This window comes from Stenella coeruleoalba, assembly GCF_951394435.1.
Source record: "Stenella coeruleoalba genome assembly, chromosome: 10".
In the NCBI taxonomy this organism is placed as follows: Eukaryota; Metazoa; Chordata; class Mammalia; order Artiodactyla; family Delphinidae; genus Stenella; species Stenella coeruleoalba.
Genome location: NC_137156.1, coordinates 85,647,682 through 85,667,553, shown reverse-complemented (window position 1 = coordinate 85,667,553; position 19,872 = coordinate 85,647,682). Strand labels below are relative to the sequence as shown.

At 42.3% G+C, this 19,872-nt stretch overlaps 1 protein-coding gene across 13 annotated transcripts in view; it reads left to right on the top strand.

Annotated features, from left to right (window-relative positions):
- The window catches only part of FOXP1 (forkhead box P1), a 598,032-nt gene that overhangs the window by 442,870 nt on the left and 135,290 nt on the right, over positions 1-19,872 (top strand). For all 13 annotated transcript variants that reach the window (XM_079934807.1, XM_079934808.1, XM_079934799.1 and 10 more), the window contains one exon: positions 4,829-4,927. In XM_079934807.1, coding sequence (XP_079790933.1) covers positions 4,829-4,927 — 99 coding nt within the window. The remainder of the gene's footprint in view (positions 1-4,828; positions 4,928-19,872) is intronic.

Below are 19,872 nucleotides of genomic sequence, written 5' to 3'. Positions count from 1 at the left end.
AAATAGCTCGAAAGTTACAAACATGCTGATGTAAAATGTAATTTGTAAATAACAGATGGCACATATTTACAAGGAATGGGAGGCACTGCTGAGAATGAAGTCATCTGGAACCAAAAGAATGGAAGATGTGTCAAAACTGTCCAGGTCCCCAGTCACCATGAAACTAACTAGCATGCTGCCGAACTAGCAACCCAGCGCCAGTCCCCCTGACCTTCTGAGGGCCCAGCTCGGGCTGGGGTCTGTGGCGTGCTGACCACAAGGAGACTTCAGCCCCTTGGGCAGATCGGGGCATAGATAGCAGCCAAGGCAGAGAGGGAGGCAGTGTATACCTTGGCTCCTGTTAGCTCACAGGGCCATTGATTTCGTCTGTTGAAGGACAATAAATGGGATTGTGTGCAACTGAGCCGTAAGTGCCTGGTTTTATCACTCGCCTTCACACTGATATCTTCGAACTGCATCTTTACTGTAACTCCAGCCTAGCAGTCAAGTACAGCACTGCGTTATCCAGGGCCAGGCAATTGTCACATCTGTTCTAAAGGAAGTGTTGACTCAACCCAGCCCAGGAAACCACCACCAAGAGTAAAAGGTCTCCAGAGATTGGATGGAACCTTTTAAGTTATTTACACAAGCAGTTGGCCTGGAACTTGAGTCACAGTTGATCCTTGCTTCTTACAAGGGAAATTCTTTTATTTATTCATATTCTCTCTCCCTCCCCCTCCCTCCCCCTCCCTCCCCCTTTCTCTTCCTCTGCCTCTCTCTTTCTCTCTCTCTCTCTCTCTCTCTCTCTCTCTCTCTCTCTCACTCACACACACACACACACACACACACACACACACACACAATATCTACTTGAATCTTATTATTCTATAGCTGCTGAAGGATCTACTTGTATCTTCAAACAGGATATCTTAAGGGACCTTGCTCCAACCATGATTGAGAAACTGTTATAAAAATAAGAGAAGTCTGTCCTCACTCCTTAGTCGTGTTGGGACACATCTCTGAGGTTCAGGCAGTGGAATCAGAGATGAGAGACATGAATCCGGTTTTTATGATTTTGATGCATGGAACAGGTAAAAATGGCTATCAAGTCAGCATGTATAGGAAACAAAGTGGACCTAAGTCCCTGGTGCAGTTCCCAAAGGGGATCCCATCAGTCATTACAAATTTTTTACTGACCAGCAGTGAACATGACGATAAGCATGTTTGACTCACATGGTAGATGCCTTGAGGGGTGGGATAGGGAGGGTCAGAGGGAGACGCAAGAGGGCGGAGATATGGGGATATATGTATATGTATAGCTGATGCACTTTGTTATAAAGCAGAAACTAACACACCATTGTAAAGCAATTATACTCTAATAAAGATGTTTTTTTTAAAAAAGGGATTTGTATTATAACGTCATATACATAGTCTTGTGCACTAAGGGTCTGTTTCTCTTCTTTTTTCGTGACGATTTAAAATCTAGTTTACAGTGATTTAAATATCATGGGAATCAGAAAAGCAAATGCCCTTTAGTGATTGATTTCACAGCACTTTATAAGTTCTAATAAATTAGGTTTTAAAATTCTGGCTGAGACCTTAGTTGATTTTTCGGAAGGTGGGGAAGTGTTAGTATGGACCGACTTTGTTCTCATACTCATGATTAGGCCAGGGAATTATTATGGAATAATTCGTAACAATTCATATCAAGATGAATAATTCTTTTTAAATATATATTTTTTAAGATTTATTTATTTGTTTGGCTGTGCCAGGTCTTAGTTGCGACATGCCGAACTCTAGTTGCAGCACGCAGGATCTATCTAGCTCCCTGACCAGGGATCGAACCCGCGTCCCCTGCGTTGGGAGCGCGGAGTCTTATCCGCTGCGCCAAGGGAAGTCCCCCAAGATGAATATATTCTTTGCACTAGGGTTGTCTCTCCATCCCAAATATTTGAAGTTATTTTACCTGTTTGCATTCATTTTGAGGGTGAAATTTGGAGGCCAGTTTATACATCTTCATCATCTGTTCTCTCTTCAGTAGTTTGACTAAAATTTCCCTTGTGTTCATACAAGTTCCTAAACCTTTTCTGCCCTGTGCTTCTACCTTTAATTATCTTCTTTGGTGTGGCTTTGTCTGAAATGCTGTGAAAGGGCTGGAGTTTGTTCCACGATTATGTAATTTGATTTCCCCCATGTTGGGTCTGAAAAAGATGTTACACACATAAACGACTTTTTTTCCCTCAACCCAGCAGAAAAAATTGCAAGGATTCCAGTAGCTAATTTTGAAATGTATAGAGCCAGCTTAGTAAACATTTGTTGCAAACTTAAATTTGAGTCCTCTACTTTATTTTGCTGAAGTGTGTTTGTGAGAACTTGCTCATAGAAGAATAGGTTTGTGTGTATGTACATTTTTTTAAAGGACACTTATTAGTATGTCTTTTGCTTAAATGAGGAGCTCACTGTATAGATTCTCGGAGACTTGAGTACCTGAAAGTTGAGTCCCTGTTCTCCAGGTATTTGGTGAAACGTGGTAAATTATTTCAACAAAGATTTGTGACCCTGCGGAGTTGCCGCTACTCTGATCTCCTTTGCTTGCACTGTTTTGGTCTTGAATGTGCCTAAGTTTTCTCCTCTTCCCCACCGTATCTTTCTCCGCACAATCTTTTCGTTGTCATCTACAGACCTTCCGTCTGCCTTTCCAACCAGCAGCCAGACCCTTCTTGGCTCATCAGTCTGTGACTCTGGGAGCTCTGAAGGTAGCACTTAAAATATATAACAGTTCCCTTTCCTACATTAAAAAGCCATAAAACCTTCATGGAAAATAGCTAAGAGGACGTATACAGTAGGAGGAGAGGCTCTTTGCTCCTGCAGGCACCTTGCAACGGGACTATTTTTCTTATATGATATAAATGAAATCTTCACTCTGCCCACTTTTACACCTACGCATGTACTGAGCGTCTCCAAGGAGACAAGGAAACCCGGAGTCCAGTGATGGTGGTGAATCCTCCTCGGAGACAGCAGGCTGGAGTCTCAGGCAACTCTCCCAGGCGTCTTGGCTTCCAGATGCCCCTCTCAGACAGCCTCTCTTCTCAAGGCTCTTGCAGGCAGGCTTTCTCGAACACGCCTCTCCCTTCCCAGATGAAATAGCCTGTCCGTTCCATCTGAAGGGCTGGTCGTGGTGAGTTCAGTAGACAGAAGGCTACTGAAGGGCTAAGAAGGGTGGGTGCAGTAGGGAGGTGAGATCGGAGGGGTCCATCTTTCCCAAGATCTTTTCTTGGTCACCCGTTTCTTTATCTGTGCGTATGTTTCATTTCCTCCCTCTGGACCTCTTAGGCACGAAGCCACCACGCAACCTTACATAGCGTCTTAAACATATTCTTTGTGACAACGGTACAGTCATGAGCTCGGTTTAGTTAGATTGTCCTTTGAGGAGAAGTACTCCTCTTGCTGATGCAACATTTTTAGGCATCTTTTCGTGAACAGTAGCCCCCTTAACCACTCTCATTGCCCTTCCCCTGAGTTTGCTGCACGGGAAACCCCGTACCATCTTGCCTCTCCCCACTGCACCGTGTCACTCTAACTTTTCCGAGAACTATAAACACTGTTTTCTTATGTAAATGACATCTGTTCCTCTTTGAGGAACACACTACCATCATTAGCCCATTTTTCACACTTTCTAAGATTATCGTGTCAGGTCTTTTCGATACTTTGACCCCGTCTCTGTGTGAACCTTCTTTCAGGCACAAATAATGAGTGATCATGTAGCAATGATTACTGATGTGATCCCCAGTAAATCTTGTTTTGTCTCTAAACTCCAGGCGCATCATTTAATGAGCCTTCTCAACATCTTGTCCATATGTACATTTTTGGTTCTCAGCTGAATTGATTCAAATAATCTAACTTCTCGTGTGATTTTCTAGCACGATGTCTGCAGATTTCAGTGTTCCATTGCCAATCCTGCTGTCCTCTTTGGAAAGGTGGGGCTAGCAGTTATCCTGTTAAGTCCTTTGTCCCTGAATGACTGCATGAGGGTTTATTGATGACATACTTTTTTATTTGAGCTCTCAAAAAAGATTGGTCAGTGTTCTGCCTTTGGAGGAGTCTCGTTTTCTCCTTCGGTTTTATCTCCAGTCGATAGCACCTCCCCAGTTTCTAGCTTTAAATAAAAACCAGCCCGTGGTGTAAGCTCAGAAGGACCCATGTGTGTTTGACACAGTCAGTTTTACTCACAAGCGTGTAAGGTACCCTTTGAGTGGACTTAGGGGTCAGATTGGCCAAGATTTTTTCGTACGTAGTCCATCAAGGTCACCCTGTTTTGATCTTCCTTCACAAATAACTTCACTCACGGTGTGGTCCACCACTTAGCTCTTCCTCTTTATTTGGACTCAAATGAGGTGAAAGTGTTAACTTTCAACTCGAGTTGCCTAGCTCCCACGAGAAGAATTGGAGGAGTATGAAGGTACCTTTGAAAGGAGCCCTTCATTGTCTCCGAAGTTTCTGGCTTTGCCCAGGTTCCTCCCGGCCTCTCTCTGCCCTCCTTCCTCAAAGTCCCAATCATTCATACGCTGCCTTTCATGTCAGATTTATGGTAGGAATCAAGTGTCTGCTCAGATGGACTGCTGTGCCTGAGGAGCTGTGGATGGAATTGGCTAACTCTAAGAAAATGTAAACACATTCTGGAAAGTTTTCCAACTTAGACTGGTGGGAAGTTTGGTTTGCTCTTTCTTTTGCCTGGAAATGGAAAAGTCAAGATCTCATCCTCATGTGTCCTTCCTAGAATACTTCTTTGCGAAGGAGGCCCTGAACCTGTGTAGTAACACAAACGTTTTCCTTCCATTTTTCCTTCCAGGCGCTTCAAGTGGCAAGACAGCTTCTTCTCCAGCAGCAACAGCAGCAAGTTAGTGGATTAAAGTCTCCCAAGAGGAATGACAAACAACCAGCCCTTCAGGTAGCAAGTCTTTTTTTTTTCCTTCTTTCTTCTTTCTTTTCCTTTAAGTTGATGATACACTTTGGGGCAGCTGATAAGCCATTCAGAAGTGGATTGTGTTGAGAATTGCAAATCTCGTAAGGAAATCTTCTGCAAAAAAGTTCATTTTTCTGTTTAACACTAGAACATGACATTTGGGGGGAAAATGTCTGTTCAACCAACATTTTTGTTGTTGGGAGTAAACAAATCTAATGAGACAATTTAATCGGAGGCTGAGGAGTTGTTGCCATGGGTTGCTTATTAGGCAGTGTGGCTAACCAATGAGGGAAAGTCCATAGTACTCACATATGTCACTCATTCTCTTGTGATCTGTCTGGAAATGGGACACACACACACACACACACACACACACACGTTACTTTAGTGCAGTGGTTGTCACTCATTCTCTTGTGATCTGTCTGGAAATGGGACACACACACACACACACACACACACACACACACACACACGTTACTTTAGTGCAGTGGTTGTCACTCATTCTCTTGTGATCTGTCTGGAAATGGGACACACACACACACACACACACACACACACACACACACGTTACTTTAGTGCAGTGGTTTTCAGCCGGAGTGCTTTTATCCCTCAAAGGACAGTGGGCAGTGTCTGGAGACATTTTCGGTTCTCACAACTTCGGGGGAATGGGTGCTACTGGCATCTAGTAGAGGGAGACCAGGGAGGCTGCTAACATCCTACAATGCACAGGAAAGTATCCCACAAGAGAGAATTATTCAACCCAAAATGTCAATACTGTCAGGAACGTATTGGGATTAAGGACGATACAGTATTTTTAATACACCTAGGAATTAATTTAATACCTACTCCATTATTCACTGGCTGTTTTCCAAATATTTCTGAATCATTAATAAAGATTGGCAAGCATTTTTTATGTAAATATACTCCAAAAGACTTTTAGCAGCTTCTCATTTCAGGCACATTGAGGGCAGGGGTTAGCGGAGTGGAAGGAGTGAGTTCATAAAAATCTACTTTGAATCTTTGACTTGGAGTAGAAAATTGTCATAGACATTTTAAAGAAACTTGACATGGAGTATCCCATGCTCCCATCCAGGGCAGGGAGGGCACTTGCAGGTACCAAGTGGCTCAACTACTTTCATAGCTAAGAGTGGGCATCCCCCCAAATGGGAAGCAAAGATGAGTTTCCCACGCTGGGCATTCTGGAGAGGAGTTTGTAAGTGGGAGCTGGTGGGTATAACTTGATGCCGATTAAGGTGATCACAAGGTCAACCGAAATTCTAGCTTGGGTTGACTTAGATCAGAGAGAACCAGTATACCAGCACCCAAATTATCCTACAAAGATCAGACTGACCTTGGGCCACACCTTCTGGTGCTTCTACTCTGCTTGGAAATTGTCACCATCTAGAGGAAGTTCAGCGTGATAGTAGTAGCACTTCACTGGCAGAGTTGAATGACAATGTGCCTTGTTTACCAACACTTCCAAAAGCGTTTTATTTGGTCAGCCACCACCAACCCGTATGCCTTTTCACGTGTGTGAATGCTGGGGACATTTTTAATGAGGTCCAGTGCCACTGAGGTCCCATGTCAGGTGCTGTAAGCAGTGCTTTGTTGTGCAGATGTCTTAAGAACAGCTCTGGAGGATGAAATATGACTGTGTTGACCTTTCAGCTGTGAGCTTATTTGTCAGGATTCAAATAAGTTGAAAGGATCAAACTGAACAGTTTCCGTAGTCAGACTGGGAATTGTGCTTCAGAGGTCAGCAGCGGAGGCCACATTGCAGATTCCAGAACATAGCCAATTGTTGGTACATATTAAAGTACTGGGGCATCTCCTGCAGACAGAGACACAATTAAAATTCTAATTTATTAATGTATACAGGGAGCTAGCCCAGCCTGTCATTCAGTGATTCAAATGACTGTCCATTCTTTTTGCCTCCCCCTTGGAGCTCTCACAGCCTTAAAAATACTATGAGTCCTCTTGAATTTATCAGACCTCGAATGCGTTGGAAAAATAACAATATATTATTCGGGGACAGAATCTCACATATCGTAGTGCTTTGGTTAGAGAGAATTTTCAAAAAGGACACACATACATGGTCTAATGAACTGCTCTTCAGTATTGAATATCATTTGTAATCTTTTAGACTAGACTTATTTTCTAGATGCTTTGTAAAAAACATAGGGCGGGCTTCCCTGGTGGCGCAGTGGTTGAGAGTCTGCCTGCCAATGCAGGGGACACGGGTTCGTGCCCTGGTCTGGGAGGATCCCACGTGCCGCGGAGCCACTGGGCCCGTGAGCCATGGCCGCTGAGCCTGAGCGTCTGGGGCCTGTGCTCCGCAGCAAGAGGGGCCGCAATAGTGAGAGGCCCGCGCGCTGCGATAAAGAGTGGCCCCCACTTGCCACAACTAGAGAAAGCCCTCGCACAGAAACGAAGGCCCAACACAGCCAAAAATAAAAAGATAAATAAATAAATAGAAATATAGTAAGCCCATTACATGTTAACACAGCATATTAAAGAAAAAAAAAAACTTTAAAAAACATAGGGCATTTTTAGGTAACTTCTTTTCCAAGGTGAGTGAAGTTCCTTTAGGGCTAAATATATGAAGTCAAGTTTTAGGGGATTTCCTTTGGAGGGCGCTTCTTGTTCTTGCCCGTTGTAAGTCTTTTAGCCCCCAGGAGAGTATGATACAGAGGGCTTTGTTTTTCCCGGCAAAGGACAGCGTCAAAACCAGCCTAACACATTCTGTGGAGCGCTTCAGTCTGTATGAAAAGCGAGGGACGAGGGGGCCATCTTGGATGCTGGTTTTGCTAAAGAAGATGTTTTGAGTCCTTTCCTGTCCCCTCAGTGGGAGAGTTGACAAGCAAAGAATTTAGACCAGTCTTAAGAGTTGATTCCGGGGTTGGGTGGAGGGGAGAGTTGGTTGACCTGTGTGTGTGTGTGCGTGTGTGTGTCTGTACGTACGTGTGTACACACATGCAAGTGCATCATAGACTGTTGTCTCCTCAGCTGCCTGGTAGGGTCATGCAAATTCACTAAGGTTTATTGAGTTGGCTGACCTTCCACAAACAGAGAGGAAAAATTAACTAACCTAGGCCACATGGCATATTACCTTGTTATAAAAATACTTAGGTAGACTTGGTGATTCGTGGAAGGAATAACCTTCACATTTAAATCTATCTTGTCGAGCCATGTCCTTGCTGGGGCATCTCAGCCAGAGCGGCTCTGACATGAAAGGGAAATCCTACAGCAAATCTTAACAGTGTTCATCTCTGATCTCCTTACCCTTCTACACTGAGAGACCTATTTTAGCAAATTTCAGATCTTCCGCATAGAGGAAGGCTTGACAGGGAAGAAGGATTTGATCTGCTGATAGCTTGAGGAAAAAAAAAAAAAAAAAAGAAAGAAACCCAAATCCCCAAATATACTGTGACTCATATTTTAAGCAAATCTCACACTTCCCTGCTTTATGTTTGGCAGTGCTCTCCAGTTTCAGAGGCTGATGATACAAACAAAAGAAAATGGAAAGTTAGAGGAGGCTATAAGTGGTTACTCGACAGAGATCATAAAATGTAGTCAAACATCACCAATTTGGACTAATTTCAGCGAAATGAGAGTAAATAAGTGAGACATGACGCTCTTTGCAGATACGCATACTGAACTAAATCCGAACTGGTCGCGTTCTTGGGTGACACTGTAGTTTATGGTGAAGGCATGTATTGGGTACAGATATTGCTTCTGAAGTTCTTGAAAAATATCCTACTTAGTAACCTAAATAGCTCCTTACTTGGTCTATTAATTTGCTTTGCAAATTTTTTTATGAATGGTACAAGTGAAAATTGGAAATTGGCCCCGTCATAAATTCAGCCTCAGAAGGATCTGAATTAATTAAATGCAACTCAGTGAACGTTTCTAGAACAGCCACAGCTTGCAGGGCATCAGGCTGCTGTTCAGAGATGTAAAAATGCCTAGGAGACAGGACCCTGCCTGCAGGATGCTTGAGCTGTGAAAGAATTAACCAGGTTTCGCCACAGAAAGAAAATTATATGTGAGTAAAAATAGTAGGCTTCCTTTTATAAATATTTATATACTTCTGAAGATTGCTAAAACAAGTGAAATAAATGCTTCACAGCGCAGGTGCGCTCATAACCTCGAAAATGTGTAACTTTCCCGGCTGAAGATTAATTTGTGAGCAATTTTATTGATCACATTTTGGGACTTTGACCACCGTTTCTGGGTAGTCATTCATTTGGGTTCTCTAAGCATTTTAGTTGTTGGCACAAGGACATAAACTGGAAGGAAATCAAATGACACATTTTCTCCTAAGAAAGTAAAAGTACATGTGTACTCTGGCAGCATTCAAGTTAAGAAAGAAAGTAAACCTTGTGTGTTGCTTACCGAGGAGAGCTGACCACCATTTCAGGCCGTGTAGAAGGAATTTGAACTTGAAAGCAGTCATCTGATACTTTTCTCTCCTGTCCCATCCCCTCCTTCCAAGGTTATCTCTTGTGCAAGCCCCTCACACAGGGGGCCGTTTCACTGGAAGGAGGGCTGGTGGAATTCTCTGGAAGGGTCTGCCTTTTTATCCGGCTGGAAGCTCAGGATGGTAATGAGGACTCGTGCTTTAAGTGGAGGAAGTTAAAATGCAAGATTCAGCAGGTGTTTTTTTCCACATTTTTATTTGCAGTTATAGAAAACGTGCTTTAGGCAGCATTTTGCTCGGCATTAATGCCACATATAATCTTAGTACCTCGTATCATTTCCACGTTATTCACTGAGGAATAAACTGGTAAGAGGAAACCTTTAAAGGGAAACTATGATTTTGTGGTGGATAGTGAAATGGAATGGTTTGGAAATACTGACCCTTAAAAGATATCCCTATGCGCTGAATTAGTAAAGTTCATAATAGTTCAGGAGAGGGAGGCAGATTTTTTTTTTGATGTTTGCAGTTAACATTGTCTAGAATTTGCATCCCTGGCATGAGATTGATATGAAGTGTTGAAATTTTGGTACCTTTTAAGATTTCGCTGTTATCACACAAGTTTGGAGAATCCCCAAACCCTCAAAAATAAGTCTGGATAAGAAACGATAAAATAGAAATGATGTTTTAAAATGGTTATCAAGTCTTTCCGATTATGCGCACCATTAAAAATATGATAGAAACAGGATCCCCTCCTAGAAAAACGCACATGCACACAGAATTTTGCATCAAGGGTTTCATGAAGCTCAAGAAGTCCGTCTGTTTGCCCAGGTTCAATACTGTTGCTGGAAAAAAAATTTTTTTCCAAAATAATGTGTTTTGTCCTTGCCACCAGAGTCTTCATGTGAGTTGTGATATGACGAGTTCCCTCATTTTTGCTTTTCAACTTCAGCTGTATATAAGGTGATCCTGTGTCTGCCCAGGACAGCCTTAGTCTATGCCTGTTGACTGAGTGTAGTTATTAATAACTCTCACTCTTAAAAAGTATCCCAGTTTGGACATTTAATTATATGGTCACTTTGCTTACACGCATCTGAACATTAAAATGCAAATGTGATGCCGCTCTTTGAAGTGTAAGCATGTGTTTGTCAGCACGTGCTTATGTCCCTATCTGCAAAGATAGTTCAGGTTTATGGACCAGCCCCATGGCTACTCTGTGGTGTAGAACTATCATGAACCATTCTGTGGATGAGGAAAAGTGAAACTTCCGAGAGGTTAAGTGACTTGCTACAGAGCACACAGGCAGTGACAACTGGATGCTGGAAACATCCAGCGACAACCAGGCTGGAAAGCCAGGTGTTCTAAGACCACCGAAAACCAGTGTGTTATCAGGAAGTTAATTATTGCTTCTCCTTCAACGTGTATTTACTCAGCATCTACTGAGTGCCATGTTTTCCATCAATAAGCAAATTATTGTATTTTTCATAGCGTAAGCAAAACTAAAGCCCAACCAACAGAAACCAATTTCCACTGTAAATATCTGGATTTCAATTAAGAGGAATAAGATCTGCATAATTATCCTAATTGTCGCTGTGTGTGTGTGTGTGTGTGTGTGTGTGTGTGTGTGTGTGTGTGTGTGTGTGTGTGTCACAGCAGTGAACAAGGGCGAAGAAAACGTTATTTCTTATTCTCTAGGCTGAAATGCTCCTGTGAGCTTCCATGTGCTGGAACATGGAAATAGTATGTTATAATCATTGTTGGGGCTAGGAGGTTGGGAGGAACAGGGGGAAAAAAAACATACTTGACTGGTCAAAAATGTGTAAATTGCTGACAAAATGACACATGTAATTAAGAGTGCTCCTACATTTTACCTTGTGGTTTACACCTCCAGTGTTGAAAAAGAGAGCAACTCCCACCTTGCTAATTACCATTATCACTGAAATGCTAGGGTTGGAGTCATTAGTTCCATGTGCATTTAATTAGAGGAAGGCTGAAATTGGATTTAACTTATTACTTTTTCATGGATCACTTTCTTGTCATCACTTCAAATTGGATTGCAGCCCCAGGTAACTAATTATGAGAGCCACAAGATCAAGAGTGAAAAAAAAGGTAATTAGGAATAACACTGTCGGACCCTTGCTGGTCGTCCACTTGTGCTTCGGGAAAAGGGGAGGGAAAAAAAAAAAAAAACAGTCCAAGCTGTATTTGGTAGTATTACAGATTAGGGAGTTAGAAGTGTGTACAGTTGCTGAGCATCATGGAAGTCTGCCACCACCCAGAGTGGTTTCTCTGATAGACAACTGAGTTGAATATGTCAAGTCGATGTGGTTCCACCATCATATCCCTCATACCTCGATTAAACTTGTAAAAGCAACAGATTGCTTGTAGGTATGAGGCATCTCAACAACTGTGTCGTCTGAGGGCCTCACATCCATGATTACAACAAAGCTGTCAAGATGCCTCTGAGCCAAAGTAGGGAATATTTTCAGTACAGGGAGTGAGAATTGAATGAACGTATTAACGTTCCAGAAACATCATTCATATCTGACAGGAAGACATATCAGTCGGCACAACAGTAAGGTTTAGGGTTTATATATCGGGAATGTTCGTCAGAGTTTCCAGCCGACCATTTACTTTGCTTCTGGTTTGTTCCCCACCCCGCCCCAATGTTGTGGAGGGGCTTGCTGACGTTCTGTTTCTCCTTCCGCCCCCGTCGAAAATACTTTAAAACAAATGATATTGTTTCCATGTGCAGAGCAGAATTCAGAACTGCAAGCAATCAATTTTATTGACATCGTCTGAAAAAAATGTTGATGACAGTTGGAGGATGTGAAAGGATTGGATTTTTAAAGTTGCCAGTGCTAAGTGTGGCAAAAAAAAAAAAAAAAAAGAAAGAAAGAAAAAAAAAAAGAAATGTAATCTCGTTAAAAAAAAAAAAAAATCCTGTAAGTTAGACTCTCCTAAGAAGGGCTTCTTCTTTGGTAGACGGTGATAGCATGATGAGAAGTCTTGCTATCAAGCCTGTTGGTTGCCTTGACCGGGGAAAGAAGCTTCCCAGAGAAGTGAATCACCAAGCAAAGATGGCTAGAGTTTTCTTAAGTTGTTTAAAATTTGTTTTAATGTTCTGTTAATGTAAGCAAATAATCATGATTCAGTCTTGGGTGACTTTCAAACCTGGGTAAGTGAGGCTTGCTCATTATTTTCCAAGGAGTCTAGGGAAGTGTAGACCGTGATGTGCCCACCCAACAGAGGCCAGACCATGAATATTCCCGAAGTGAGAAAATACTCTTCCTGGAATTATGAGTCCTTTTCCTGTGTGAACCTTCTAAGCAAAATCTCAAGACCCAAAATAGTAATCATCAAGCCTAATGCAGAAAATTAAAGGTTTTTTTTTCGTGGAACATCTTAAGTTGATTTAGAATTTTTGTACACAATATTCGTCTGTGGTTGAAAGGGGCCATGCCGAGGTCAAGTGATGTAGTGTTTTCCATTTTTCCATATGAGCCTCACAGTGTGTGATAAAAGCAAACTCCTTTATTTTGTAAGTCTGCAGGAATTTCTGATGAAGTGCAGAGGTCACGTTCCCTGTCAATTTGAGTAGCCAGCATTTTTTAACTACTGTTTTTTTCTTCCTTTTTTGTGTGCCTTTTCTTCCCTCCCCCCACCTCACCAGAAACCATGGCACTTTTCTGACACATGCACAGTGAAGTCCTCCAATCTGAAACTCATTAGCACACAGCATTGGACCCTGTCCAGTGGTTAGAAAATTTCCTGAAGCCTAGAATAACAGCATTTGGTGCAAGCACCAAGGACCAGAAGTGACAATGGGGGTAGTCGAGCTCGCCTGGCGCCCTGCCCAGTCGGGAAAGCCAGCTGACCATGCAACCCAGTGAGACAGAGGTCGTGCACATGGGATGGGCTAGAAAAGTTTGGTCCTTAGAGAAGCATGCTTCTGAAATCACAGGGCAATATCTTTTTTCCCTACACTTATTATTTGAGTTGGGGTGGAGGTGTTTATCAACATTAGCTGCAGGAACGTGAAAGCAAGCAATTAGAGAAATTGGATGAAAACCAATTGCTACAAGGTAATATTTTTGACTTCTGTCACTCTTGGGTATTGCAGCACCTATGGATTTCATTCATTCAGACTTTGTTCACTGAACCTCACTATATCCATGTAACAGGACCTAGGTGGAACCCTTGCCCTAACATTAGAAAAAGTACTCAATTCACCGTGGTTCAGGATACTTTAGGCCAGGTTTTCAAACAGGAAACTGAGTCCCAGAAATATAACTAATAATATTAAAAAGCGAACACTTAAATTGTACTTTCTAGGAACCAGCTACTGTACAATAACCGGATGAGGGTAAATTCTATTATTATTCCCGTTTTGCAGGTGAAGAAAGTGGGGCATAGAGAAATTAACTCGCTCAGGGCCAAACCATTGACAAGTGGCAGAGCTGGGATTCCAGCCCAAACAGTCCAGCTCAGGAATCTGTGCCCTTATCCATTACATTCTGCCTCTTCTCCCTGAGCTGCCACCTGGGCCTCACAAGAAGGGACAGAGGATGGAATGGAATCAGAGTTGCTGATGCCGAATGCTTGTCACTAACCACTAGACCACACCGTCTCCTAATTTGGACATATGTACGGGCATATTTGAAAAATAGTGCTTGCTCTTGAAATATGCACTTTCTAAAGGGAAATGACGCTTGGGAAAGAGAAGAAAGACGCGTATTACTCAAAGCTTGCAGACAACTCTGCAAGTAATTGTCTAAAGGCAGCCGCTGAAATTGAGAAGCAGTTTGGAAAATGTACAGTTTGGGAAATTTGTGTACCGATGTAATTACGGTAGTTGTGAGTTGATGTCATGCCTAGTAACTGTTTTTGTATTGCTTGGGCCTTTGTTACTGAGCTGTGATATCACGAGCAAACTATTATAAACATAGCATGGGTATAGCATGCTTGTGTAACAAAAGATCGGGAACTTTTATTAAGTTTGTTTTCCTTGTCATATTGTAAAAATTTATTATGTGTACTGTGTATATTAGAAACAGATTTGGGTAATTCTGTCTAAATGAAGTCATCCCGGCTATTTCCAGACTGTCTGTTTTTGGTTGTGAATAATTTTCATACATCAGATGGTTGTCATATTTAGTCGCTCTCAAAATTTTAAAGAGAACATATCCCATTCTGAACTTTGGGTGGACTTCGGCCGCCTTGCTGTTGCGATTGTTTGAGTTAGAAATTATTGCGCAGGAAGTTACAGAGACTGAATGCTAGTCATTTCTGAGGGGTCTAGGGCTGCTGACTTCTATTCATAACTTTTCCCCTTTCATCAACCGAACAGATTTTTAACTACTTAAGTAGTAGAATTTAAAGCTGCCAGGACACAGTTGGGCAAAGACTGCCAGCCCTTGTCCTTTTATGTTACATCCCACTGAGGAAATTTGGTAAACATTCAGGCAGACAGAGCTCAGCATTTATCGGTGTTCATGGTAAAATGTGGATTTTAAACGGGTAGTTGAAAAACGCTGGATGACTCAACCCTTCCCAGCTCTTCTCGAGCTCCTTCTTTTGCTATCAAGCTTTTAGAACCTGAATATTCTGTCTGCTGCTTCAACTTTTTTTTTTTTAACTAGTCACTTTCCTTCCTAACCTCCCCCCAAATCTGGCTTTTCCCCTCATCGTTTTCTTGAATGTTATTGTCACTAAATTCCGTGCCCCTGTCTCCATCCTTACGTCAACTTGTCTGACTTCGTAGCAGCCTTTGGCTGACTCGTCTTCTTGGAAATTGCCTTCTTTGAAACTTCTTGAATTCAGTGCCCTCTGGTCCTCACCATTCTCTTTCTGCTTCCCACTTCTCCTCTGGAACCCAAGTTCATTCCTTTCCTGAAGTTCAGTCCCTCGGATCTTCTGCAGTAGCACTTCTGTCTTCTTTGCTTGTTCTTGGACCTCTGCACCCGTGACTCCAAGCGTGTCTGCACCCCTCATGGCTCTCTCTTAGCTCACCCTCACAGCAATTTCCATCATCTCTAATCCAGCTGATTACTTTTGTCACCAGGCCCTGTTAGACTCACACGTCATCATCAACTTATTAATTTACCTCATCCCCACCACCTTACCAGATCTGCCGTTTTCTTTCCACTGGGCATCTGCCATCTATTCCTTTCTTGGTGTTTCCCCTGCTGCTACTTTGTCCCAGAGTTCAGACCTTCAGGAAGGATATGCTTAGCTCTTGGCAAAAAATGATCATTTATCCTTCTCCACCCCCTCAGACCATCTTCTGTTCTTTGTGCGGATCTCCTAGCCTACCTACTGCTTTCAGCCTTTCCCTCAATGCCAAGTTACTCTGCTATTCAAGAACTTTCATTGGTCCACTCTTACTTCCATACCAAGGCTAAATTCTGTTGCCTTCTCCTAGTTTCTTGGTGTTCTGGTTAGGGATTAAATCAGATGACCTGAGAAGAAGACCGTAGTCCTCTTACTGGAGCGGGAGGAGGGGAATTCAGAGCCATGATCCCTTCTGTCAGGAGGTGGACATAAGTACAGTCCATCTGATAATATTTCCGATTCCCCCAAATCCAGAATTGCAAATATTGCTTGTTTTGATGCCTGCCGTTTAGGCAGAAGGCCCTGGTGATTAAATTGTGTTTGAGTTTAAGTCCAAGAGAATTATGTCTCTGTCTGCTTTCTTCAGAAGGAAACGAAAAGCTCTGTGATATGCTATGTTTCCCTGTATCTAAATTCTCTGCTGTGTTGCCCCATGCTTCTTCTTCATTAATATCTATTGCTACGGCCTAGCGAGTTCCTTCCCATCTTCTCTGGAAGTCGGATCTGCAGCCAGGCGCTCCCTTGTCTGCATACAGAAGAGCTGCTTCATCAGACCTAATGAAGCTGCTTTTAATAAGACATTGGTGAAATTATGTCTGGTTTGTTCTTTATTTGATAACGTAAAGGAATTGTTATTTATTCTAGAAATAAAGTTAAGAATCCAAACCACATAGAATAGACAGAGCTCAGAGGTTTTGTTTGCTCTAGGTATGAAATGGCTCTGCCTAGAATGCCGTTTGAAGGATTCTTGAACCAGGATGGCCTCTGTAGGTTCGCTGTGGTTGATTGGCCATGCCTGCCGTGGGCACTGGCGTTGGGAGTATGTGTGCCTTCTACCTGCCAAGGCTGACTTACCTGACATAGTCTGTGCTGATCGCATACCAGAGTAGAGAAGGACCTGGAATTATTTTCTGGGATGCCTGATAGATCCTGCAGTAACTACTGAAATATTATCTAAAATTAAACATGTCTTTTATATATTCCTAATATCCTTATCTGAGATGGTGCAAATTGTATTCTTATCCTGAAGCCGTACCTCTCTGTGGTCAAAGATGAGCTGTGATTTGTCCTCAAAGGCACAGTATGTTTTATATGATGACTGGGTCGTCATATAAACTCAGCTAGGTGGTTGAGAGTTACAGAGATTTGTGTTTCAGAATATGGTGTGAGGAAGCACATCATGACTAATAGTGTGATCTCTGGTGTCAGGCTCCCAGGTTGAGGTCCCAGCACTACCCTTACTGCTGAGTGACCTGGGAAAAGTAGCTTCACTTCTCTGTATTTCCGTTTTCTCATCTAGAGAACGTGACTGATTACCTCGTCTATCTGAAGGCGATTATGCAGATTAAATGATTAATGCATGAAAAGTGCTTACCCAGTGCCTGGGACACAGTAAATTCTCAGAAAAGTTAGCTCTTCTCATAATTATATGAACTCCTTTTAAAGGGAAAATGAATACCTGTTAAACTCCAGATTATCTTTTAATTCAGTTAATATCAGTCCCTATTCAAATATGTGTTTTAGCAGTGCACCAGGGCCTGTCCTTTTGCTGGTAGTCAGTTGTGGTTAACCAGACATGATGAGAAGACATCAGACTTCCCATCTGTAAAATGGGGGTGACCGCATGTCCATCCTATGGAGTTATGAAGATTAGCTGAGTTTTACTACATTATAAATGGCCTACAACAGTGCAGGGCACACAAGAAATACTTAATAAATGTTAGCTGTTCTCATCGTCTCCGCCACCATCGTTATCAGTGTTATTGTGAGGGAGCATTATTTTCCTAAATGTGTCCACTTTGGCGTAAATGAGGGCCATGCTCTTCTGAAAATCCCATCCTGGTCTCTCTTTTATCCTTGTTTTCCCTGAATTGTATATGATTTCATGCTCTGTTGTCCTAACAGCCAGGGGAACTAGTCCCTAGTCTTACATCTTGAAGCTGTGGCATTCTGCACCCTGCCTGACACAAAGCAGGCAATCTGTAGATATTTCTTTCCCTATGAGTTAGTGAATGAGTGAGTGATGAATGAATGAGTGAAATATCTAAGCCAAAAAGAAAGGAAAATTGATACTACTTTAGTTGAAGAGGCTGCAGACTGGTGTCAGGTTCATAAACCTCTAGGAACATTTCAAGACCATGAACACAGCATTAAAAGAATCCGATGTCAGTCCTGCCGAAATCTTTCATTGGGTCAATGAAATGAATCTTGCCAAGTATGGAGTGAAAATCAGAAAACTCCTGCAGTGCCGTTTGACTGCCCTTAATGCTCTGTGCTTGCCTTTGTACATTTGCTAATCTGTTTAAGGTATAATATTAATGGCATAGAACTTTAATTCCTAAGTACAGAAAATTAAAGGAGACTAAAGGCAAAATACAGAAATGTATTTGGTGTCAAGACGAAGTTCAATGAAGCATAGCGAAGATGGAATCGATTATTAAATAAACATGGAGGGAAGATGGAAAATATACCTAAATCTCTCAGTTTGAAAGGAATTGGTTTACTTGATTATTTGCAACAGCACCACACTCAGGAAAATCTAAGACAAATGAAAGCAAAACAGAATTTAATTGAGCTATTATTTTGCAGACTTTGGCTTGGTTTCAGACAGTCTAATCAAATTGTGCTTTGCTCAAATAACTAACATTAAATGCAGCCTACCAACAGATGTTTAAAAAGAGTCTAATTGGAAAATCTACATCCTGGATTTAGTGTGTCTCATCGGGAAAAAAAATAACTTCAAATTTATATTTTGGGGGATGACACCCAAATGACAGGCATTTCTAGAAAAGTTAAATTTTTCTTCAAGGTTGCCCGGTGCTTGGGTGGAATTAGCTTGAATAGTCAGAGGTGGCATTCTGGAAATGAAAGTTCTTGGAAATTGTCCAGCTCTGTGCCATATAGAGCTGTACAGAGAAATCGCCTTTATCACATTACATCACCAGAGTCCTGTTACAGTCCCTGGATCGTGTCAGGGGCCCGCGTGCTGTAATTTATAATGAACCCTTGGAAGTCATGCAAGGCACATACTGATTGATGACATTTAAAGGTACTGTCAAGGTGGCTAGGTAATGAAGTTGACCTTCCTCCATCGTTGTCTCGGTTTCATGTTTGTATATAGAAAGAAACCATTTCACCTGCCATATTTGCTTGGAACTTTTCATGAAATCTACAAAGGGAACTTGGCTTAATAGTTAACTCTTTTCTTCCTTTAGACCAGGGGTCAGCCATTGCTTCTGTACAGGGCCAGGTGGTGAATAGTTTCGGTTCTTTGGGCGATACAGTCTCCGTGGCAGTACTTACTCTGCTGTTGTCATGCAAAGGCAGCCATGATGCATATAATTACTTACTATACGTAAATAATGAGCATGCTGTATTTCAATAAAAATTCATTTGTGGACGCTGGAGTTTGAATTTCATATAATTTCCGCATAGCCCATAAAATTCTTCTTTTGATTTTTTTTTCCAACTATTTAAAAATAGGAAAACAATCTTAGCGCAAGGCTCCTATGACTACATACAGACACAGGCGACAGGTCTGATTTGGGCTGGAGTTTGCTGACTTTTGCTCTAGAAGATCGGGTATGATCTCACAGATTGTCCATTGAACAAGGTTGCCTGAATGAGGGGCTGGTGAAGACTGAAATATGGCCACCATATGCCAAGCCTTGCACCCTGGTATGGAACTAGCACAGCATCTTCTTGGAAGAAGGAGTACCTTTTGTCTCACTTGCACAGGGTTGCCACCCAACCCCCATATTTCCTTCCTTTCCATCTCCTTGGTGTGACATCTGTCCACTCATTGTGGTAGGTGTAATGGCTAAACTAGTACCAACTTTCTGAGATTGAAGGAAACGGACTAAGCCGGCAGGGCCTTAGCTGGTCCGCATGATACAGAGTCATCCCTTGGTATTTGTTGCGGCTGGTTCCGGGAGCTCCCAAGGATCCCAAAACCTCAGATGCTCAAGTCCAAAATGGTCAGCCCTCCATATACACAGGTTCCACATCCGCGGATTCAGCCAGCCACGGGTGGAAGTTTTGATCCACGATCGGCTGGACCCTGCTGATGCAAAACTTGCAAATACGAGGGCCGACTGTATTTATTGAAAAAAAAAAACTCAGCAAATAAGGGGACTCCTGCAGTTCAAACCTGTGTTGTTCAGGGGCCAGCTGTACTTGT